The 24,495-nt window shown below is 43.7% G+C and overlaps 1 protein-coding gene across 1 annotated transcript in view; it reads left to right on the top strand.

The window, feature by feature from the left end:
- Nucleotides 1-403: 403 nt before the first annotated feature.
- NECAB3 (N-terminal EF-hand calcium binding protein 3) overlaps nt 404-24,495 on the top strand; it is a 136,967-nt gene continuing 112,875 nt past the window's right edge. Inside the window, exon 1 of the mRNA XM_084848363.1 lies at nt 404-679. Coding sequence (XP_084704489.1) covers nt 569-679 — 111 coding nt within the window. The 5' untranslated portion in view covers nt 404-568. The remainder of the gene's footprint in view (nt 680-24,495) is intronic.

The raw sequence follows: 24,495 nt of genomic DNA, 5'->3' as shown, positions 1-24,495 counted from the left end.
TGGTATCCTTTCTAAAGATGTCAACATCGTCCCCCTTAATCTTCTTTCCTACCCAGCTCCTACAGCCTTCCCCCATGTAGTTTTCCTTCTAGATACTTTTATCCTACCAGTAGCTCTCTTCTGAATCCTTTCCTGCATGCCAGTATACCCTTCAGCCTGAGAAGTGGCATGAATGGAGTCCAGAATTTGTGCTCTCCTGCTTACAGGAGCTCAGGCTGCCATCCTTGAAGTAAATCCTCCTCTCTGAAGAGGAATCTCTCGCTGAGTCTGTTGCTCTGAGGTGATGACGAGACTCTAAGAACAAAACCTGCCCATCAAAGATCCTGACCAATCGGCACAGCCTAGAGGAGGGGATTAAGACACACACTGAAAGTTGCCTAGAGGCTGGCAAGAGCATCTCTTCAGTGTACAGGAGTTGCTGTTTCCAACTACTGCAGAGCCGCTTCGGTCTCTGTCAGTCACTGAATCCTGGGCATCCAGTGTGGCAGGCAATTTGTCAGGCAGGGAGCCTGAGGGACCAGCCTTCCTGTGACGGTGAAAGAAGAGCCCGACGATCCTGAGTGAGAAGATGATGGCATGTACAGAGATGCTGACAATGTGTTTGCTCTCTGCCAAGCATGCTTACAAATCCACAGAGAGCCCGCAGCACTATGGCAAGGGACTGGCCATCTTCCATGATGTAAGTAGCGACATGGTGCATGTTTTCCCTGTAGGTGTAATCGGAGTGGTTTGGAGTAGTCAGAAGAGAAGCAGCATATATATTTAAATGGCACATCTGATTCCCATTTCGAGGTTTCTGAATATCATACTTTGCTGTGTGCGATGCACCCTGGGTCATGTGCATAGAGGTCTGATTTTAGAAACTTACTAAGTCCCAGGAAGCAAGGCAAGTAAAAGTCCTTGTGTTCCTGCATGGAAACCCTTCATGCTTCACTTTTGCAGAGAAATGTATATAGGTGCATATATGGAAAATACAGTCTTTGAGAGACAGGGGGATAGAAATGTATTCCATCATAGGATGTTGGAGCAGGATCTGAAAGAGCTGAGTTCATTCAAGTCCTGCCTCTACAAACAGATTATGTGGTCTTGGGCAAATCGTGGTTGATCAGTAGGTTTCCTGTCTCTTTCATGGGAATGAGAGTGCATGGAATCAGTATGCTTGTAACATTTCAGCTCCATTCATTGCCCCTCACAATCTCGCCATTAATGTTTGTGTGTTTCTTCCTCTTAGTTTTGTTTTGTTTTTTAATCTAAAGTTACCGGATCATGAAGTTCCTGCATGTAGCTCCTACTAAAGAAATTAGTAGTTGAAATGACCAAAACATCCAGGTGAATGGTCAAATGTTTAGAACAGTGCAAATTGAGTAGTGTGTGTGTGTGTGTGTGTGTGCCTATTTAAAAGGATCCAATAATGAAAGAGGAGGGACAAGACAATGGCAGGGAAGCAGTTTAACATGAGGTTTAACATGGCATCGTTTCTAGAGGAGCGGTCATATTAATCTGCTGTAGCAAAACCAACAGAGAATCTTGTAGCACCTTAAAGACTCACACATTTATGACAGAAGGTTCTGTGGACCAGAGCCCACTTCCAGGTAATAGTTTATATTTCCTTAATGAGGGCCGATCTTTTTCATGAGAAAAATAGGGAGTGGAACACTGAGTGATTGCTACCTGTTCACACTGTTGTAAGTAGCAACTTGTGTGTGTGGCGGGGGTGGGGGTGGGGGTGCTCCAAGGGCCAAATCAAATATTACTTGAGTAAAGTTGGAAGGAAGAAATAATGTGATGGGATTTTTTGAGAAACAAGCAGTGGTGCCATCAGTGGAGGCTGGTGGCTCCAATGTCAGTGGGGTGGTGAATCTGCTCTGGGTTTCAGTCAGAACCAGTCAGAACTCTAAAGGAGCTCTCAAAGGTGTGCCTTGGACAGCTCCTTTAGAGTTCTGACTGGTTCTGGCTGAAACCCGGGGCGGATTCACCACCCCATTGACATTGGATAGCCCCTTTAAAGTTCTGACTGACACCCGGAGCTGATTCACCACCCCACTGACATTGGATAGCCCCTTTAAAGTTCTGACTCATTCCGACTGACACCTGGGGCAGGCTCACCACCCCACTGACATTGGACAGCCCCTTTAAAGTTCAGACTGGTTCTGACTGAAACCCGGAGCTGATTTACCGCCCCACTGACATCGGAGCCACCAGCCTATACTGGGTGCCATCAGGGTTGGACGTAGGGGCAGAGGTCTAGGTCTCCACTCAGCAGAATGGGCAGGAGGTCCCTGAAACACAGCAGCATTGGTTTACCACATTTTGAAATAAGTGTAGTAATATGCGGTGCCATTTAAAGGCGGGGAACTTAACACCATTAAGTCCTGAGTCTAAAATGACCTAACTGTACTACTGAAATCAAGGTTTATTTTCAAGTTCATTCATTCCTGGAAGTTGATTGTCACATAACAGCCCATGCGGCCGCATGAGTTCCCACCTCATACGTGACATTTTCCTGCCAGTCGATCACCTGTGTGAGCCATTACTGTGACAGTAAATAAGGGTTGCAGAGCACTTGGAAAATGTGCAAAGCACTACGTCTGATTAATGTCACTGGTATGATTTATTTATTGTATTTGCATACCACCTTTCAGTATATAAAAAGAGGCCCATATTATATTTTAACAAAAATGTACACACCTAAAACTCAAAATAAACATAAAACTCAAAGAACTGAAAGCTACTAAGTAATAGTGATACAGACCTGTACGTACTTGTCTACTCAGAATCAATTTCTCCTTATGGGGTCCAAAAGTGAATGATTTTGAAAGCCCAGATGATGTTAATATGAAGAGGACATTTTGGAAGAAGAAAAAATGTAGTATCTGTTATCTAGGCTGGGGATCTTATTGTATTTTTTAAAAATTAAGGTACTTTATTCATTTGATAACACTACAATGCAGCATGGCCATTATGTTTTTCAGTGTTGGAAGGTATTTCTAACTCAGATAAATGAGTTAAAACAACAACAACAAAATCTTCAGAAGTTATTCCCCTGTACATTTCATTCAAAGAATGCATGGAGGGGAAAACAGGCCACTGTCGCCAACCCCAGTGTCCTTGTACCCCTGGCTTTGCAGATTGAGTGGGAAGGTTGAAGGGGGAATCTTTGCACATTCAGCGGAGTGCATTTAGAATAGTCCCCGTAATCAGGGACCCTGATTGTGCAGGCTTCTGAACTGTGTGGAGGACTCTACATGTGTTCAACTGAACACACACAGATTGCCCTCCAGACTCTCCCAGTCAACATACAAAGTTTTGGGGTGGAGCTATTTGAGACAGTGATGTTGGGAGCAGGGATTATGGTGGCCATAACCCAAGATTTGCCATGAATGAGTGGGAGTGAGCCAGCACGCTGCCTCCCATGCACTCCTCACTCCCACTTTTAATCAGCCATGTCCGATTGGCCGTGTCATAGGCTGCCGAGTGTGACATGCGAACCCAGAGCGCTGGATTGTTTAGGGGCCGAACAACCAGTGGTTAACCCACGGTTTGCCATTATGTGTGAACAGCCTGCATGTGTCAGACAATCCTCTATCTCAAGGGCCGTCAGAGGACAGTCCTCTGTTTGAAGGTGTCCTCTATTTGAAGGGCTGCCCAGCCCAAGTCCAGTTTAAAAATAAAGAATCCTAAGAAACTAGGGGAGCTGGGGCCTTGATGATGCCCACCACTCAGTAGAACCTGAAAAGCATACTGAGCAGGCAGGCACACAGGTCACCTGGTCACTGTATTCCTGACTCTCGTGAAATATATTGTATTTCTATTTAAATTAGAGTACTTATATATATAATGTATCTATCAGCATTCACATATTTTATGCAAATGATGTCCTCTTTTATCCTCTTCTTTGGTAATACATGTCCTCTTTTTGGAGATGTATAGGTGATTCCAGTAGCAGAGATGGAGGGTGGGGGGCCCCTCCCCATCCACATGTTATTTGAACATGTGGGGGAAATGCTTCCTGATGGGGACTAATGTCTTTCTGAAATAGAATCAAAAGCTCATTTTTAATCAATCAATCAATGGTACAACAGGATGGACCTGTTATGTCGGGGTTGGAAATTTTTTGCTAGTAGGCCTTAAAATTTTACAGTCCTAACACAATGAGATAGAAATGGTGGGCTGAATGTAAATATTAAAGCCCCCTCCCACTTCCCCTGCAGTGATATTTAAAAAACAACAACTGCCATATGGTGAACACTTGAAAACATATTTGCTGTTAATTTATCAAATTTAACACTGATTGGCAAGTGTTATCCAACCATTATGCACAGCATGTCTCATAAACTTCAGAATGAAAAGCAATTCTAAGTTAAGACTGAATATGTGTAAGCTTACAATTCCATGCACACTAGTATGCCCCATTGAATGCAGTGGGATTTACTTCCCAATAAATATGCAGAGGATTGCACTGTAAGTATCCTAAGCATTGAATGTTTCAGACAGCTCAGAGCAGCTCTATTTGTGGGCATAGGGAAAAACCCTACTGATATGTTTAAGCAATCAAATCAGTCTTTTGCGTTTGATGATCTGTTCTCCTATTTTCTACAATACAGACACTAGCTTGAAGCCCTGTGGCTGCTTGCACAAAAGCAAAGCTCATAAAATTTTAAGTAGTCAGATATTTCAGCCTAGCTGTGTCAGTGCTGTGATAGAACACCGATCTTATTCTAGGACAGATCTCCTTTGGAAACTGTTAATACAGTTAAACTTACCAATCAAGCATCAATTGCTACAAAGATGCACTATCAAAGCATTCTTCCTTATAAATTATTTGTGCCAGGGGAAAACTGAATAGGGCACTCTTTTCCTGGAAACTGATTGGAATGCCTATTCAGTATAAGCACAGAGAAGATAGTAATGTGGCAATTAATGATTTTACTTATAGCGATGGCAATAAATCTTGGGCGAATCTATTGGAAAGATGTAGATTTTCTCTGGCAAAGGTTTCTCATTTAGTGGAGCATCTCCTTCTTAAAGGGTACAGGAGGCAGCTAAGCAGCTGAAAACTAGGGGGTTACCAACTTTTGAGTTAAAAATACAGCCCCTTAGGATAAAGTGGCCACTTATGCATTGCCAAAAAAGAGGAAATGCATCATCCAAAAAGAAAACAGAAGAGGACATTGAGCGAAGGGCTGGATGTGCCAGATCTCATCTGATCTCAGAAGCTAAGCAGGGTCAGTCCTGCTTAGTACTTGGATGGGAGACTGCTGGGAGTCAGGCTTCCTGCATAGAGCAGGGGGTTGGACTTGATGGTCATGTAGGCCCCTTCCAATTATTATTATTATATTTATTTATACCCTGCCTTTTCCCCAGTATTGGGACACAAGGCGGCTTTGTGTCCAACCCTATGATTCTATGGTCAATTTGCATAACATTTGCATATGCTTATTTAATTGGTACTAGGTGTTGTTAACCAACCTGTTGGTATGTCTTGGTTTATTTAAATTTTTGATATGTTTTAAATCAACTGCTTTTGAGTTACTATTGTATTATACTTATGGCTATTGTAGTTGTTTATTTTTGTGAAGTGCTTTGAGCGCAAGGCATTGCGGAAAATGCGGTATACAAATAAAATGACTCTGACTTTATCTTGAAACTGGACTTAGATAGGACAGCCCTTCAAATAGAGGGCACCTATGAATAGAGGACTGCCTGCTGATAGCTCCCCAAATAGAGGATGGCCCTTTGTCCAGTAGGACACCTGGCCACTCTACCTTTGGATCACACTGCATGCTGTAATAATAAGAGTTTTTTTTAAAGTGTGCTTAAACTGGCAGGTTTTATTCTGAAGGAAAAGCATCTGCATTGCCCCAATCCAGGAAGTGCTCCTGATCTGGAACCAGCTGTGCATCTGCGGAAAATCACTCTCTCCTCAGCTGCTACTTGCTGCTAAAGGTGTTGCTTGCTGCAGATAGCACTGTGGGGGCATATAGTAGGGGGATATTTCCAGGAGGAAACAGTTGTGGAGGCTCACTCTGGATTGGGGACCTACCCTGCAGCTGCTTTTTCTTCCCAACAAAAGTGGCCAGCTGAAGTACATCTTTTGGGCCTCAGGCCAAGGCCAAGCGTGACACCACAGCAGGCAGAGCCAGGACAGAGTTAGTGTGTGAGGGCAGAGCCAGTGTGGAATCGGGCTGATTACCGGTGGGATGTGGCTGAATATGGTGGATCCTGAGCAAAGCCTGTTAGAATCTGGAGTGTGGAGGCTTTTCAGCAGATCCTAGGGCTGGTTATGTGACAGAACAAAGATCTGAGGGATCTGACCAGTAAATACTGGCTGGTTGGTAGGGTGTCATGTGTCCTACTTTACAGGGGACAATCCCCGACTTGAAGGATGGCTAGAAGGAAGGCATCTTCTATTTGAAGGACTGTCCAAGTCTGATTTAGAGATAAGGAACCATCAGAACAGAAAGTAGAGCCCTTGATGCTGCCCATCCACAATTAGCAGTACCTGGACAACAGCCAGCGCAGCAGGGCACACAGGTTACCTGGTCACCGACTTCCCCGCTAGAGTGAGATGTATTGAAATTCTATTTAAATTATAGTCATTATTTCTAGATGCCCATCTCTAGGTAGCGTACGTAGATCTATGTCCTCTCTTGTCCTCTTTTTTGGTGATGCGTAAGTGGCCAACTTACTGGTCTGCAATTCTGTGGCTTTGTACATAAAAGGCAGACTGTCCAAATGATGTTCCCATACAAAACCTCGTAGTCATACTTCCTCCACGCACAGGGAGCAGGCTGTGGAGGGGTTCCAGTGGAGTCCAATGTAATTCTTCCCTCCCTACCATGCCCGCCGCTTCCAGCTGAAGCCTTCCCAGCGTGAACTTTGGGCACCCAGCCGCCTGCTCTTCCTTTGGTTCTGCCATGTGTGGTGCCATTCCGGTCTGCTCTCAATAACGTGCATACGGGGCGGGGGGAGGAAAATGGGCTGCTGGATGCTGCCAGGTGATGGGAGTGGCCTGTCCATCCATATTGCAACACATGGGGTGTTGCAGGATGGGGTGAGGTACGGAGTGAGGTATGGGGTGAGGTATGGAGGGGCGAGGAGAGAAAAGGGGAGATTTGGCAGGATGTGTGACTTCAGAAGCCCTTAGATTGCACCAGAGCTCATCAGCTTGGCTCAGACATAGTTAATGAAGCCTGTACAATGAAAGCACTCTGCTTTGTAGCAATTAATCAGTCTGCATAATTATCTTGCTAATTAGCTCTGAACATCTTGAATTTTGGCTAACATCCCTGCCATAATGCAAATTACATTTGCTACTTAAGCAGTTACAGTTTCTAGGAGAGTAAAGTCGGTATTTTGAACTAAATGTTGGTTATTGGGTATGTGTACATATTTACATATTACATATACACATATGCACACAAGTTCAATAAGACTGAGGTTAAGATTTTAATGTGGAAAGTGCATTACAGGTGTAATAGAAATGAGAAATAATCTTTAATATATAAATAATTAGCAAGGCTCAGAATCTTTGTGCAATATCAGAGTCAGTAAGTACTGAATAAGGATCCAAAGAGAATGGAACACTTTCCCCCCAGATTCATGGTTATAAATACATGAGAGTAAATCAGTTCTCCAAGTTCAGAGAACATTAGTAGTATAGCCAAGGGACAAACATAAAGTGATGCCTGCTGGTTCTTGCATAGTTAAAATGCTAAAATATTTACATACAGCCTGTTTGATCTGTTCTAATGATGCAGCATATTCCTAGTATGCTGTAATAGTTAAGATGCAGATTTTTTAAATAGTTGAAGTTAGTTTGAAAGAGAGATCACTGCTCATGATGTGTACACTCATCCTATTTATACCTCCAGTAAATAGGTACTGCAGGTTTTTGTATTGTTTTAAAAGATAAGAGTTTTGTTTGATAAGAGGCAAGAGTAGGATAAAGAAAGTGTCATTATTATTATGACTTATTAATTGATATAGCTTCATCTGTGTACATGGTGCTTTACATAGAACAGATTTGGCAGTTCCATACACCAAGCAGTTTACAATCTAAAATAGACACAGGGTAACAAGATAGGGTGAGATGAAGACAGAAGTAAACTGGGGGAGGGGGATATGGGTTTTTCTACATGAGGCATTTATCACGCACTCATCATTCCCTACTCATGGTTGTTCCCGGGTTCTATAGACAATGTCAAGACCCTCCAGTTTTGCTTCTGTGTCTAACCAGCACTTTCACTGAGTTTTTTTAGAGCAGGGAAAATGAGGCATTTAATTGTGAAAGTGAAAGAAAGTGTGATTTCCTCTTGTGTGTTTGCGCTATTCTGCTATACCACAGTGCCACCTAGAGGTTATGTAGTGGAAAAGTAGGAATGGAAATACTTCTCATGTAGTGCTTGGATCTCAATTCTGTGACAAAACTGAAAGTAGGTACAGCAGATTAACCGCCGATTAACAACCATGTGTAGAAAAGATCTATGTGATTATTTCAATTACACATACTTTGGCTTAGTTACAAAATCTTAGTCCAAAGGCTTCCTGTAAAAAATGAGTTTCAAGGAGGAACTTGAAGGAAGTAAGGAAGGTGGTTTCACTAAGGCATTCTGGGAATCAGTTCCAGGCACAAGGGGAAGGAAGGGAGAAAAGGTGGAGTCATTTCAGGGGGTAGATGAGCTTCAGATGGTTGAGGATGGAGAAGGTGGATGAGCAAGTGATACGTGAAAAGATGTACCAGAATATAAGAGTAGAGAGATAATGGAGGGAGGGCCACGGAGAGTGTTGAAGGTAAGGACAAGAAGCTTGTGCAGGATCTGGGAGTGGGCAGGAAACCAGTGAAGGGGTTTAAGGAGTGAAGTCACAGGGTCAGAATAATGAGAGAAGGGAATAGTTTTGGCAGCTGAGTACTGGATAGACATGAGTGGACAAAACTGCGACGATGGAAGACCAGAGAGGAGAAGATTGAAGTAGTCAAAACAAGAGATGACATGGACCACAGCTTTTGCTAGTTCATTGGGAGACTGATGCAAAAGTGTCAAGAGCCGAGTATAGAGATTAATTGAAGGTGTAAACTTCACAGATCTTGATGCCTGCCTCAGCTTCTTCCTCTCTGACAAATCCCTCACTTTGGCTTCCTTCACATGGAGCTTTTATCCTGCGATTGAGATGGCTCCTTCATGGAAGTTTGCGGGCTCGTTACATGACGCCATGACCCTCCAGGGCGTTTCCTGCACAAAATGCCCTTTGTTCCATTTTTTAATAGATCGCAGATAATGAGCTATCAAATTATCCCGTTGTGTTCTGCTTGAGTTCCCACCATGAAAAGAGGAAAAGCAGCAAGAAGAGGAGCGAGATCAATGAAAGAGAATGGAAGATTCAGATATGGGGAGAAGGAGGGGGAAAGGGGAGGGGGGAAATGAAGCACGTTAAAAAGGGAGTCATTGTGATCCTGCATTTAAAACAGAAGCAGAAACCCCCATTTTAAATGCAGGATTTTAGGCTGGTGTAGAGATGCCCTTTGTTTCTTGGTGATTTCAGTATTCATATTGATAGCATCCATCTGGAACAGGGATGGGCAATGTGATGCCCTCCAGATATCTGGAGGGCCATAAATTGCCCACCTCTAATCTGGAAGAAGAATTCTGGAGAGCTCAAAAGCTTGCTCACTATTTTGTGACATTTTGGTTACTCATAATAAAGGTATTACCCTACTGTAGCTTTTGGATTTTTTTTTTTTTAAATAGAACAACATGGATATCTATATTTTTTAAATATTAAGCATGACATGATAATGGGGTCAAAAGGCTAAATGGGAAGTAGTAGCTAGTCACATTTTCCAGCAGTAGGTTTGGTTCAAAACTTGATTCATCATTTACTTAACTCTTCAGGCTTTAATCAGTCACTGAGCTAAGCAAACTTGCTAACTCCTAACCCAGAGAAGGTTCCCGTATCTTTAAGAATGGCATAGAAGGCAAAATTCCAGCAGGTATGGATTCTCTGATCATTGCATTACTGCAAGTGTGGGAAAGGCACACAGTAAAATTTTCCTTTCTATATACAATAATTAAAGGTGCAAGTCCATTCAGGGTCTGGAACCAACGATCCTAGTGGCAGGCTATGAAACTTTCCAAGTGACTCCTTTGCAAGATAATGTACTCTTGCTTTCTTCCTTAGCAGTTGCTACCTTCCTGACCCTACTTGACCTTGCCACCTCCATGGCAACTTCTTCTGCATTTTCCCATACTTGTGGGCATGATGCTCCTTATGTACCCAGATGCATCCCTTGATGTTTTTGTGCTTCTTTGTGGAGAACACTGAACATGGCAAACAAAAACAGCCTTAGAGCTGGCGGCAGGTGTTACTGATAAGCAGCAGGAAGGTTTTGAGGAGGTAGCAGGGTTGCCGGGGACAAAGGAACTGGCAGAGAGGTCTGTGTTATTTAAACCTCATCTACATTGTGTTTGTAGTGCCACCATTATTGGACTGTAAAATGTATCCTGTTCCTTTCTATGTCAATACTGGAAGCATACTGGTGATGGTGGAATGGGTTGCCAAACTGAATATTGAGCAGAGCTCCTGTGCCCTTAATAGTTGTGCAGGAGGTTTTTGTTGTTGTTGTTGTTGTTAACAGTTTATTAGCTTTTGTTTTCATTTTTCAGAGCAATACAAACAGTAAACACTCCCCCCCTCCTGCCCACCACCCTGTTCTCATTCCCTCCCCTTTAGGTTTTCACCTCCCCTCTTCATGCCATCTTCTATTTAAGGAGTAAAGGTTTTGTGTATATAAATAAAATCATAAAGCAAAATGTGGATAAATACATAATTACATAGAAAGAAAAAGTAAATAAAATTAAGTGTTCAGAGCTTTCCTGCATGAGGCATTTTATGTGCGCTCGTCATTCCCTACTCATTTTTTTTTTACGGGTTCTTTAGATGACATCATAACCTTCCAGTTTTGCTTCTGTTTTTAAAGAACACTTTCAGTGACTTTTTTTTAAGAGCAGGAACAATACAGTATTATTTGTGAAAGTGAAAGAAAAAACTTTTTTCAATTCTGTATTTGCACTATCCCACGATAGCACAGTACCACCTAGAGGTTATGCAGCAGAAAAGCAAGAAAGCAAATGCTCTCCACGTGGTGCTTGGATCGCAGTTCTGTGACAAAACTGAAAGTGGATATAGTGGATTAACAGCATCATGTAGAAAAGCCCTTAGTGACATACATGTCTCTTTGCAGGCCTGCACTGGGAAAAAAATTAATAGGTGTCACTTCTACCAACATGGCACAATATCGGAAAAACGAGATCTGTTAAAGGTTCTTCTTCATCACAGCTGTTAAAGTCACAGTTACCCATTTAATCTGGCAATGTTACAGCAGAAAGTTTTGCAGAAGACACAGACTCCAGGGTCAAAACAAGCTTAGCCGAAAGCAAGAAGGCCAGAAGATGCATAGCTAAGGCACTAGGCTATATTACTAGGAAAGCTTAAGTGGGGAAACAGACCTGTACACTATGATTGTCATCTGAGGCCCTCCTCCTGGTGACTCCTCCAAGGGAGTTTTGGAGTATGACAAAAAGGGAGAAAGCCTTTTCAGTGGTAGCCCGTGTGAATGGAAAGCTCTCCCCAGTAACGTCCACCTGGTGCCAACATTCGGTGCCATGTTAAGACTTTCCTCTATTCCCAGTCATTTGACAGGATATGATAAGGTTTTAACTGGTCCGGGGATTTTTATTGTGAATTGTTTAAATTGTTCCTGCATTATGATGGTTTTCTATTATGTTTTATATCATATTTTGAAAGTTTAAATCTTTTGTAAACCATCCAGAGAACTTTGGCTACTGGGCAATAACAATAACAATAGACAAGGTTTAGATGGATGCATTTTTTGTCAAGTTGTTTTCATATCCTAATTGTTCTTGTGGTTACCTGCTAAGACTGTTCTAAAATCAGTCCCCGTCCCCCGCCACGTCCTCCTAGAAATAACATCACAATAACTGTTTTAATTGCTGATTTTCAAAACCATTGGTAAAAAACTAACTTCGTTGTAGGTTGAATTTTGACCTGATGCTTTGATGTTCACATGACACCTACATTGCCTTACCCCACACTACCCAGTATAGTAAATTGACTGGGTCAGTAAGGAAGTCCATTGGAGACAACAAAATCACAATTAAGGGATGCATTGTTGTTGTTGTAGTGGAGGCAGCCAGGAAAACTAAAGATGTTGACATCTTCCCTACATGCAACAAGACAGTTTCAGGTTTTTAGAAAGTCTTGTGTGCTAAAGAGTTAGCATAAATGCCATTGAAATCTGATGCCAAACACGTAAAACAAAAACCGATTTCCCACACATATCTAAGATGCTGATGTCTTTTGAAAATCCACCACTTCATTAACCTGCCATGGAGAGAATGAGCCTGAGGGGACTATCTGTGCCAATATACTCAGCATGGAGCATTTTGCCTAGCCGTAGCTGCGTCAGCTCTGCTCATGGTGATTTTGCTAGTACTCCAAGCGGACACACCGCAGAGACCGGGGGGGGGGGGGACACAAATGTACCCGCTCAAGGATCTGTCTTTATTAAATCGCTGTTCTGATCATCGCTACATCTTAAGGTCAGCCTTCAGATGGCTCCAGAGTTTGCTTTGTAGTTCTAAAAAACCTGTGTCTTGACAAGAAAAATGTGAAAGGTGCAGTCAGACTGAATGTGCTGCTGCTTTCTTTGAATGGTTTCAGGGTTTTGAAGTGTTCCGTACGTTGGAGCTGAGAAGGCAGAGCTGTATGGCTGAAAATAATCATGCGAAAAGGATCTTGCAACAATAGAGAATGGAATGGACATAAAGAGTTGCCCTGTAGAAGGGGGGGGGGGCTGAAAAAATACATTTCTCTATAAAGAGCCCTCATGTGCACATTCTGTGATTCTGCCATGCAAGCAGGGAAGTTGGGATATTGAGTGCAGAACTCAGCATCCTAAAAATATTGGCTTTCATTTAAAAAAAAAAAAGTTTGAAAGAGGTGGGCAGTGGCTAGGTTATTCTTCCAATGACTAGCACAAAACAGTGATGCAACATATTCACATTTTCTTTATTTGCATCCTTGATGCAGTTCTCAGCACTCAAGGGTTTTTTGGCATCTTATATTTGTTTATTTTATTTTTACATAATGGTTAACAACCCCCTTTTCCAAAATTATGCCTACTGCTTCTCTGAACATGTTAACTTTTAATATAACATTTAAAATCAGCTTAGTCAGGTGGCAGAAAAACTACCCAACCTAGCTTAAACCAAGTCAAATGGCAGCCCTTTATGGTATTTGCCATTGGAAAATAGCCTAGCTTTTGCTCAACTGGGGACTAATATATATTATATAGCCAACTGCTCAAAGAGAAATTCTCAGATTACTAGATGTTCTGCATCATGTGTCCAAGGTAACTTATGATATGTGGCAATAAATATGCAGAAATTGTGCATCTATATATACGTGATTTGATATGAGATCTGGATGCCTTGTACCTTTATCCATTTATTTTGTGTATGTTTGCTTTCCGAATGGCTCACTCCCAATCAGCTTTGGCCGGTTCACCAACTACATCCTCTAGAGATAGGGACAGCCTGGCCACAGTGGTACAGTTTCTAATAACCTCAAGACTGGATTACTGCAATGCGCTCTATGTGGGGCTGCCCTTCAGGCTGCTCCGGAAGCTGGAGCTAGTGCAGAACGCAGCAGCTTGGCTGTTGTCAGGAGCTGCCCCTTTCCAGCATGTAACTCCTTTGCTGAGGGAACTGCACTGACTGCCCATTTGCTACCTGGCCAAGTTTAAGGTTTTGGTACTAGTGTACAAAGCCCTAAACAACTTGGGACCAGGATACCTGAGGGAGTGCCTTCTCCCTTACCAACCTTCCCAGTCACTGAGGTCATCAGAGGGCTTGCTCCACATGGACCTATGGCCCGATTAGAGTCCATCAGGAGAAGAACCTTCAAGTGTGGTGCCCCCTTTCTTTGGAACTCCCTGCCCCTGGAGGTCAGGCAGACACCAACACTGTGCTGCTTCTGGCACCTCCTGAAAACAGCACTCTTCCAGGAGGCATTCCTTAACTGACCAGCCATGTTTTTTCATAGAATCATAGAATAGTAGGGCTGGAAGGGGCCTACAAGGCCATCGAGTCCAACCCCCTGCTCAATGCAGGAATCCAAGTCAGAGCATCCCTGACAAATGGCTGTCCAGCCTCGTCTTGAAGGCCTCCAGTGTGGGAGAGCCCACCACCTCCCCAGGTAATTGGTTCCATTATTGGCATTCTGTTTTTAATAATTTTAATATGGTGTTTTAATCTTTTATCTTTTTTACTATTGTACTTCTGGTGTTCACCGCTCCAGAATCTGTTTGGATGGGGAGTGGTATACAAATGTTGTAAATAAGTAAATAAATGAATAAACAAACAAAACCAAAGTCTTACATTGTTCAGAGTAGGGATGTACCGATCTTGTTAAGTATATTCCATCTGTGTTTTGCAGGTTGTCAGGTGCCTTTCACTCCGTCATCTGCTCTTTGATGGGATAGGATTTTCTGTACAAGAATGTCATTCCCGTTTGCAAATACACATTTGTGCCAATGTGCAGTTGAACAGATGGATATTAGCGCAAATGTGTATTTGTGCAAATCCCCCCCAAGTAAAAAAAAAAAGGGTCTGCAAGTCCGCATGACTCAGGAAAAGCCAGTCCACTGTGGAATCCACAGGTTGTATTCATAGAAATCGAAACTCATTTGAATCTGTGGTGGGTTTCTTCAACACCCCTAGTTCAGATGGAAACTTGAGCACCAGGGCTTTGAAGGTGAATCATGGTGACATCCAAAAGGTGTGTTCAGTGAGTGTGCATAGGTCAAGGTATGCACACCCATGCATGTTCGTATTTATGAGCACCTGAAAAGTGCTTGTAGTGAGGATTTCAGAAGACAATAAATAAATGAAGACGACAGATTTAAAAATATTCATGCCAAAATGGAAATCTGATTAACTTCATGCAAACCAGGGCAAAACATTGTAGATGGCAAATAGCTCTCTCTTGCCTGGGCCACCTTCTTTGTGGATGGACAGGTCAATGGCCTAACATGGATGATGAAGAAGGAATCGGGTCTAGCTTAGGCAGATAAGCCAGGTTCCACTACAGAGCTTCTTCTGTCACACTTTCATGTCTGTGAAGCTGTCTGGTCATTTTCATGTAGCCTGCTGTCATTCACATGCATAGACTTAGGAATCGAAAGAGATACTTGTTTTTCTTGCTCAAAGGCCAATGAAGCTGGTTGGGTGGTTATTTATTGTGCATTATTTGGGGGCATTGCTAGTCAGCATTATGGATTTTGTTGGGCACCTTGTCACCTCCATTTCTTTGGCTTTGCCTTGATTTCCCCAGCTGTGAATGAATATTTAAGCTATGAAGGGTGGTTCTAGGCTTGCTCAGTGCTGACAGTAGCTTAACTAGAAAACCTAAGTCTGTGGATGTAAAGGATGCATGTGATGGAAGAAAGGGGTCAGGTGGTGGGAAGCAGTCTCTGCTGTGCCTCTAGATAGGTTTTAGGCTGTGTACAGATATCGTGTTGGATCCAGACTTAGTCATACTCAGGGTAGACCCATTGATTTCAGTGGGTCTACTCTGAGTATGACTAAGTCTGGATCCAACCCAATAGGTTTTCATTGGTGGTGATATTGTAGAGCTGTCATTGCTCTTGGTGTATGCATTCATTACAAGTTTGTGTAACATTCCTAAAACAAACACGCACGCATTTTGGTGTGATTATCTTGGTCAGCTACAGTGCAGTCATTTTATTATAGTTTCACAAATAAAATACCAAACATACAAGAGAAAAAATCACATACCGAAGACATGCATTAGTTGGTACACAATGCCCCCAAATAACCTATTCAGATGTCCATCTTAATAATTACAATTGATTTGAAAATGACAGCTCTTATTATTTATACAGCATTTCTATTCATCTAAAAAATTCCACTTCTTTAATGTACAGTTTTATTGAGAAAATCTTTAAAACAGAAAATACTCTGTAGCTACCCATCTCCAAATTATACCTCTCTTTCATAACACTGCAATCCTATATATGTCTATTCAAACTACTGCTCAGTGTTTTCAGTGGAGTTTACTTCAGCTAAGTGTGTATAGGCTTGCAGCCTTTTGGGATAGTGTCCATCGCAAGTGACACTCCACCTCCATATTTCGCTCTGAAAAGAGGTTTCAGTGTTTGTAACTATGTAAAAGTATGTACATATGCAATTTCTTCCTTTCTCCCTCTGTTTCTTTTTTTCTCTTTCAGAGTGCAAACTTCTGCTATGCTCTATCTCACACTCCTAAGATTTTTTTTCAGGTTTGTGGCTATATAGTATTGTCCCAGGGTGCAACCTAAAGATTTTCCCTTGCAGTTAACTTGGCAAAGGTAGTCTAGGAACAGAGAGTCGTGCTGGGTTCTTGCTGACTCACCCACTATTATCTGTAATAATAATTCTGCCTTTGGACTTACTGTATTGGTGATGGAGGTGCCTCAATAGAGTCCAGCTCATCCTCCCAGGGGTGTCTTGGCTTCGGAGGAAAAGACAGCAAAGGGAGGGGGAAGGGGAAGGGGAAGCAACAACCATCTCCTGTCATGAATTTTTTAAAATATTATTTATTATTACATTTATATCCTGCCTTTTTTCCTCTTGCAAAGAACCCAAGGCAGCTTGCATGGTCCTCCTCCTTTCCAATTTATCTTCACAACAACCTTGTGAGGTAGGTTAGGCCGAGAGCCAGTGACTGGCCCAAAGTCACCCAGTAAGCTTCATGGCTGAGTGGGGACTAGAGCCCGGGTTGCCTGAGTCCCAGTCAAACACTCTAATCACTGCACCACACTGGTTCTCACACTGAGAGTATTGCATTCAACATATCCAGGAAAAAAGCAGCATTTTTCAAAACATTTCAAAGGACAATTCGGCAATGCCTACTTTCTCAACCAGCGGGCAAGTGAGTAAGCACCATAAGAAGGGAAATGCTGGATTTTAATCACTGTTAGTCCTGCTTAGAGTAAGCCTATTGCAATGAATGGAACTCAACTTAGACTAACGTTGGATACAACCCTCTGGGTCTTGGGAGCAAACTACAGGTCACATGCAAACATATGTAACAATGTCCTGACATCATTAAGAAAAGCAGCTTCATCAAGGGGCAATTTTGAGGGCAGAAGCAACAGAGGAAGAGTACTTAACCCTTTCCCCTCTTACTGTTTTTCAGTAAAACAGCATTGTTTTCCCCAAGCTGCTGTTTGCTCCCTTGGCACTCCCACATGCATATTTTTAAGGGATCCTCCAAGGAGAATCTGACATCCTGCATGAGTAAAAGCAGCTTGGAGGACAATTTGGAGTGGAAAAGCAGCCAGTGGGGAAAGGATTAGCCATTCCCTCCCTTTGCTACCTCTCTTATCAAAATAGCTCCCACCAAAATATGCTTTCCTTAATAAAATGGCTGTCAAGGCAGCATTACATGTGTTTCTGTGTGACATGTAACTTGTCTCTTTTATTAGTAGTAAGAGCCCATCATGTTTAAAGGGCAAGGAAGGGATTAGTTTGCCAGATGACAGGGAATGGCCTGGATACTTCTAGAATGCCCCTCCCAAACATTCAAGACGAAACATTACTTCTTGCATTGTCATATTATGATGAGCGTATTGTGAAAAAATAGGGGAAAGCAATGCTTTTCTACAATAGTGCTGACCAAATTAACTTATTGCCTCTGCATTCATCTTAAGTTGTTTAAAGCAGCCATTGCCAAGGCAATAATATAAAAGGATTTGAATCAGTATTTTGAAATGAATAAACAAACAGCTAGCTCTAGCTAAGAAGTGGTTGTGGTTGTTTTTCTGGGCTAAAAGTCATTATTCGGTCCCATTCATAGAAAATGTGACTCAGGCCTGGCCAAGACATTTTGCTGCCTGAGGCAAAGGACAAGTTGGTGCCCCCTCTCCCTTCCATGTATAGAAGCCAACTGGACTGGCAGCTGAATCTTTCTTTAATACTAGTGATGGGATAGTGTCCTCCACCACTACTGAGACAACAGGCTAGTTTACTGGGGCCAGGACAGGCCATGTGGCACACATAGCTCTGTCGTCCAACAGAGAGAAATAGCCAGGGAGATCAGGAGGAATCACCGGGAGGCTGCCACTGCTGCCCCCCAGCATCTGCCACCTCCAGCAATTGCCTCACTCTGCCCAATAGTAGGGCCGGTCCTGATGTGACTCAAATTACTCATAACTAAGGCTGAAATCCCAGGCACAGTTACTAGGGAGTAAGGCCCATTGATCTCTCTGGCACTTACATCTGAGTGAAATGAGCCTCCTTCTTTCCTCAGTTTCCCCACCACCACCAAATCTGCCTTCTGATTTTGGGCAGGTCAGGAAGCATATTGACCCTGTGTGAGCCATTAGAGATCCAGTACAATAGCAGGAGGCAATGCAAAATGATACAAAGGTTTTGCAGTGCTGGTGTCTACACAGTGGGCATAAATCCTTGCTGTCTGAAATTGACAGAGTAAAAATTCTGATAGTGGAAATCACGTTGAGCTCTGCTTGATGGAGATCAAGAAGGGCAGGTAATGAAGCCGACCCTACCATTAGGCAGAGTGAAGCAGCTGCCACAGGCAGCAGATGCTGAGGGGTTAGGTATTGCAGGGCAGAGCTGTGTGTGCCACATGGCTTGCCCTGCACCCCTTAAGTTAACTTGCTGCCCTCAGGAGCAGTGGGGAATGCTGTCCTGTAACCAGTGTTGACGTGAGATTCAGTTCTAGTCCGGTCAGCTTTTGTATATGGAACGGATACAGGGGCCACCTTGTCTTTGCCTCAGGCAGCAAAACGTCTTTCATTCATTTCATTTCTTACATTTCTATATCACCCAATAGCCAAAGCTGTCTGGGCGGTTTACAAAGATTAAAAACCCTAAACATACAGTGTTATGTGTAATATAAAAATAGTTTAGCTACAAATATATAAAAAGAGCAGGCACACATACACACAATATCCAATCACTTGATTAAAAATGGATCATATGCTGCCAAATGCCTGGGGGCAGAGGAAGGTTTTAACCTGACGCTGAAAAAATAACAATGATGGTGCCAGGTGAGCCCTGCTGGGGAGTTCATTGGATAATTGTGGGGCTGCCAGCAAGAAGGCCCTCTCCCTTGTTGCCACCTTCCAAACCTCCCTTGGAGGAGGCACCTGGAGGAGAGCCTTAGATGATGAGTGTAGGGTACAGCTTTATGCCAGGAGAGATGCTCCATCAGGTATTGTAGCCCCAAGCTGTGTAAAGCTATAGGTCAAAACCAGCACCTTGAATTGGACTCTGAAACATACATCTTGAGCCAGCCCTGTCTAATAAGCTCATTTGTGACTAGAATAAGCCTTGTATTCATAGAATCATAGAATAGTAGGATTGGAAGGGGCCTATAAGACTATCGAGTCCAACCCCCTGTTCAATGCCAGAATCCAAGTCAAAGCATCCCTGACAGGTGGCTGTCCAGTCTCATCTTGAATGCCTCCAGTGTGGGAGAGCCCACTACCTCCCTAGGTAATTGGTTCCATTGTCATATTGCTCTGACAGTCAGGACGTTTTTCCTGATGTTCAGCCGGAATCTGGCTTCCTGTCACTTGAGCCCATTAGTCCGTGTCCTGCACTCTGGGATGATTGAGAAGTGATCCTGGCCTTCCTCTCTGTGACCACCTTTCAAGTACTTGAAGAGCACTATCATATCTCCCCTCAGTCTTCTCTTCTCAAGGCTATTCATGCCCATTTCTTTCAGTCTGTCCTCATAGGGCTTTGTTTCCAGTCCCCTGATCATCTTCGTTGCCCTCCTCTGAACCCTCTCCAGTTTGTCTGCATCCTTCTTAAAATGTGGTGCCCAGAACTGGACACAGTACTCCAGATGAGGCCTAACCAGTGCTGAGTAGAGGGGAACTAGTACTTCCCAGGATTTGAAAGCTATAGTTCTATTAATGCAGCCCAAAATAGCATTGGCCTTTTTTTGCAGCCACATCACATTGTTGGCTCATATTCAGCTTGTGATCGACAACAATTCCTTGGGCTTACTCCCAAGGAATTACACTCACCACTTTGCCTTTATCTCCTCTTCCACTGCAACTCCTCTGCCAAACTCCTGTTTGCTCTCCCTGTTCACTCACTCTGATCACTCACTCTTGTGAGCTTGCTTGCTTGTGTAGCCCCTAGACCAGCTGGAGCAGCTTCCTCTGCTCTGCTCTGCTCTGCTCAGCTAGGAGACTGGAAACATTCATGAACAGGCAACTTTCCCCTTCCTTATGAGGGCCAGCAAGAAGACCTTCTGGGTCAGAAATGGTTTTGGAGGGGCTTTCAGCCGCAGAATCCCAGATTAAAGGGAACTTACTGACACGGTGGTGACTGGTGCAGCAGGCACAAGGTTGGTGAAAGCTGGAGTAGAGAGGCTTGTGGAGAAGTGCAGAAAAATAATAGAGAAAGTCTATGCATCATAAGAAATAAGAACTAAGACTCTCTCAAGACCAGAGCACGGTAAGCAGCTACCAGTCAGCAGTATTTATGTATAGCAAAAATCTTCAGACCAAGAATGCTAATGTCAACATCATTCTTGCTGGATGAGCAGGAGACAACCAGCAATTGTTTTGTTTAAGATAAAGAATAAGAAGTAGCTAAATGTTTACCGGAGTGCTTAACATGCTCATGCTGTTGCTGTGTAGTTTTAATCCCTGAGCGTACGCATACGTACTTATGCTATGTAAAGAAAAGTATATAACCTCACAGAATGTGGCAATGCAGTGTGTTGTCTTGACCAGGCCTGAGACCACCACACAGCTGTGTTTTCAAAGAATAAACCAGACCTTGTGAACATCAGAGAGTCATGTTTTAAATTCCTCTACACTGGCTTGCCGAGTGGCAAGAGGGCAACCTTGGAATGCCTGGCCCTCTTGGCTGGGCTCATCACCAGCTGATATGAATCAGCCCCAAAGAGGAAATGCATCACCAAAAAACAGATGACACCAATTTGCATCAATTTTGCATATGCTGAAGTATACAGAGAGATGCAAATTTAGAAATAATTAACATAACAAAATTAACATAGTGCCAAAACTGTGACCAGGGGACCTCTTTGCCTTGCTCATTCTGCTGTCTAGGCGCTGCTGCTGCTGCTGCTGGGCTCTTCCTTCTGATCGTTCTTTCGCTTCAGAACGGACTTTGGCTGGGATAGCCCTCAAATGGAGGACACCTGTCAAATAGAGGACTGCCCTCTGTAAAAGAGGACACCTGGCCATCCTAGCACCAGTGCAATTTAAATTTTCCTACATCGCAATCAATACCTGTGGCACACATATGTCATCATGGGCATTGCATTGTGGGAAAACTAAAATGGCACCAGTGCTAGTAAGCACAGCCACATGAGCCCAGCACTGTATGTCCCCTCTGGGCAGTTGGTGCAGCAGCAGCATTGCCATGGTTGGTTGGCAGCAGTTAGGGTGGCCATTTGGCCTATTTTACACAGGGCTGTCCTCTATTTGAAAGGCTGCCCAGTTGAAGTTTGATTTAAAGGTAAAGCACCATGCGAATGGAAAGCAGAGGCCTAGCACTGGCCCACCAACACTGAACACGTGGAGAGGAGACTGAGGAGCCACACAGGAGATCACCTGGTCGCAGCCTTCCCCACTATGGTGAGATGTCTTGTATTTCAATTTAAATTATATAGTCATTATATTTTAATGTTCAATTACACCCATCAGTTAGCACATACAAATTGTATGGGAATCACCCTCTTCTTTTGTCCTCTTTTTTGGCAATGCATAAGCGGCCACCCAGCACTGACAAACAAGGGCCTGAGTGGCTGGACTTGCTTTCACAGCATCATTTACATTTTTCCCGAATGCAAGATCCATGATGTACGAGTTGTGGGCATTGCATTGTGGGAGAATTAAAATGGTGCAGGTGCCAGCAAATCCATCTGTACAAGCCTGGTTTGCTTATTAGTGTCAGTCAAAAAAATGAATAAAGAGGGCAGTCAGAGGCCTGGGCATGACTGACAGGCTCAGCCAAAGATGCTGTGTGCTCACTCTGGTTCTGTATGGAATAGAAATCTTGTTATTTTTTTCATACGTTTACCGTATTTTAAAAATGGGAACATGGGAAGCCAAGGCTGGCCCTACCATTATTATTATTACATTAGGCAGAGTGAAACAGTCACCTCAGGCGGCAGCGGCTGGAAGGTGGCATCAAGAAGTTGGAGGAGAGAGCTGTGAGTCACACGGCCTGCCCTGAGCCCCCTAACCTAGCCTGCAGCCTTCAGGTGTGGTGAAAGATGATGTCCCATTGCCAGTGCTGAAGAAAGATTCAACCACCAGTCCAGTCAGCTTTTGTACATGGAGTTGAAGGGGGTGCCATCTTGTCTTTTGCCTCAGGCAGCAAAATGTCTTGGGCCAGCCTTGTGGGAAGCTGCCAGCCCTGTGGGAAGCTGCCATTGGTCCATCTTGCTCAGTATTGTCAATACTGACTGGCAGCAGCTCTTCAGGGTTTCAGGCAGGATTATTTCCCAGCCCTACCTGGAGCATGGATGGACGGATTCACCTCCATCCGGAGACAGCACTTGCTTGCCAAGCCACCACCGCCCATGCCTGTTTGCTATATCGCGTGAGCCCCTAGACTGCTCGACGAGTGACCAGCAAGCTCTGCAGGGCTGCCTGCTCCTTCCCCGAGCCGCCATTGTTATGCAAAATGGCATATCAGGTCTTTACGGAAAATGAATGTTGCATACTTGGTGGCCATAAAGGGGCCATCTATGCAACATGACAGGAGTAAACGGGCCATTTCCGCCTGTAATGTTGCATAGATGACCCCTTTATGGCCACAATCTGTGCAACATTAGTTTTCAGGAAAGACCCGAGATGCCATTTTGCATAACAATGGCGGTTCAGGAAAGAGTGGGTGGCCAACCCCCAATAGCAGACTGCATGGTGCATGGCAAACAGGTCTGCTAAGTGCTGCACGGTCTCTGAACAAGAGTCTGGAGGGCTGAACAGGGGAATCCATTGGACTCCATCCGAGTATCGGGCGTTTGCAACATCCCTAACCTAGTGATGCCAGGAATTGAAACTGGGGCATTCTGCTTGCAAAGCAGGTGCTCTGCCACTGAGCTGCAGCTCTTCCCTTATATATAGACTTCCGTTTTATGCAGCATAAGTATGATGTTAGTTTTATTTTTTTCTTATGGCCTATGACTCTTCAAAATATTTGTAAACACACTACCAGTGTGCTGAGGAAGAAGCCATTCTCAGCGTTCCAGGGGTGATGGGGGAGGGGAGTGATCATCTTGTACACATCCTAGATCTATAAAATGTACAGAATTGTGCAGCCAGAAGTGACCTACCCCGTCCTGTGGTTCAACTTTAACTGCAGTGACCAAACTAAATTCTGATCTTATTCTTGGCAAGTGGGGCAGAGATAGACGGCTCTGACTTCCACCCTGACTAGTACATAATATTATGACTGATGCATGCTTGTGCTCGCCTCCAAAGCACCTACATACCAAAAAGTCCCATAGGATGCTGCATAAAGGAGTAAACCAGAGGGAAACCTGCTGTAGCCCCAGATTCTCTTTGCCCATGATTGATCAGAGAATAGCCACGTTCTCATGGCTTAGCTGGGGGGTGACAGCACAGGGCAGAGAGTAACCAATATTGACCTTTGCTGGTTCTTGGTTGGTGGCAGGACCAGCCATGTAGTGGTCCTGTCCTATGACTGGCAGCCTCAGCAAATGAGTATTTCCAGGGAAATCTGGTTTTTTTTTTTTTTAAATGAAGCCTACTTGCAGGAAAATAATTAGCAGCTTCATACATTTTTAAACCCTCTTTAAAAACTTGGTTCTTATCACCACACTAAGCTAATCTATTGCAACTGTATGCAAATATTTAACTGTGTAGCCAGGGGCTAACGTTGGCTGCTGCAGAGAGGATCTCAGCTGTCATTCAGTAGTCCATTCTTAGACATCAAGATGGTGCTAATTGAGATTACTATTATTAGTGTGCATTGTTCTAAGGAATCTAGATTAGAAAGGATGGCAGCTTATCATTTCCCAGTCAGAATTTATGCTGGCATTAATTCAAGCAGTGACAGCTTCCTTCTTATTGACTCCCCCACCCCTCCTTGTGACACCCAGTCTGTAATCTAACACAATTGGCAATCAGTCGGAGGGGAAATGGTGGAGAATAGGCATCTGAGAGTGGAGGGGGCGGGGGGAGATTGTCTAAAAGGTGCAATCCTCCAAACCTGTGGCACAGCATCGCAAGACTTCCCTGAGGCAAAATCGGACGATGTCACACTCCCCCACTCACTCCCCCACTCATGGCAGCGCACGACACATCTCTTCTGGAAACTGAGCAGGCAAGCACACGTACTGCCCTAGGTATCTTTGGTTCCAGCAGCACTT

This window comes from Heloderma suspectum, chromosome 4, assembly GCF_057233095.1.
Source record: "Heloderma suspectum isolate Gila_16-S chromosome 4, 16-S_ref, whole genome shotgun sequence".
NCBI classification, from domain to species: domain Eukaryota; kingdom Metazoa; phylum Chordata; class Lepidosauria; order Squamata; family Helodermatidae; genus Heloderma; species Heloderma suspectum.
Note: the sequence above shows the minus strand (reverse complement) of the source record. Positions and strands in the feature narration are given on the sequence as shown.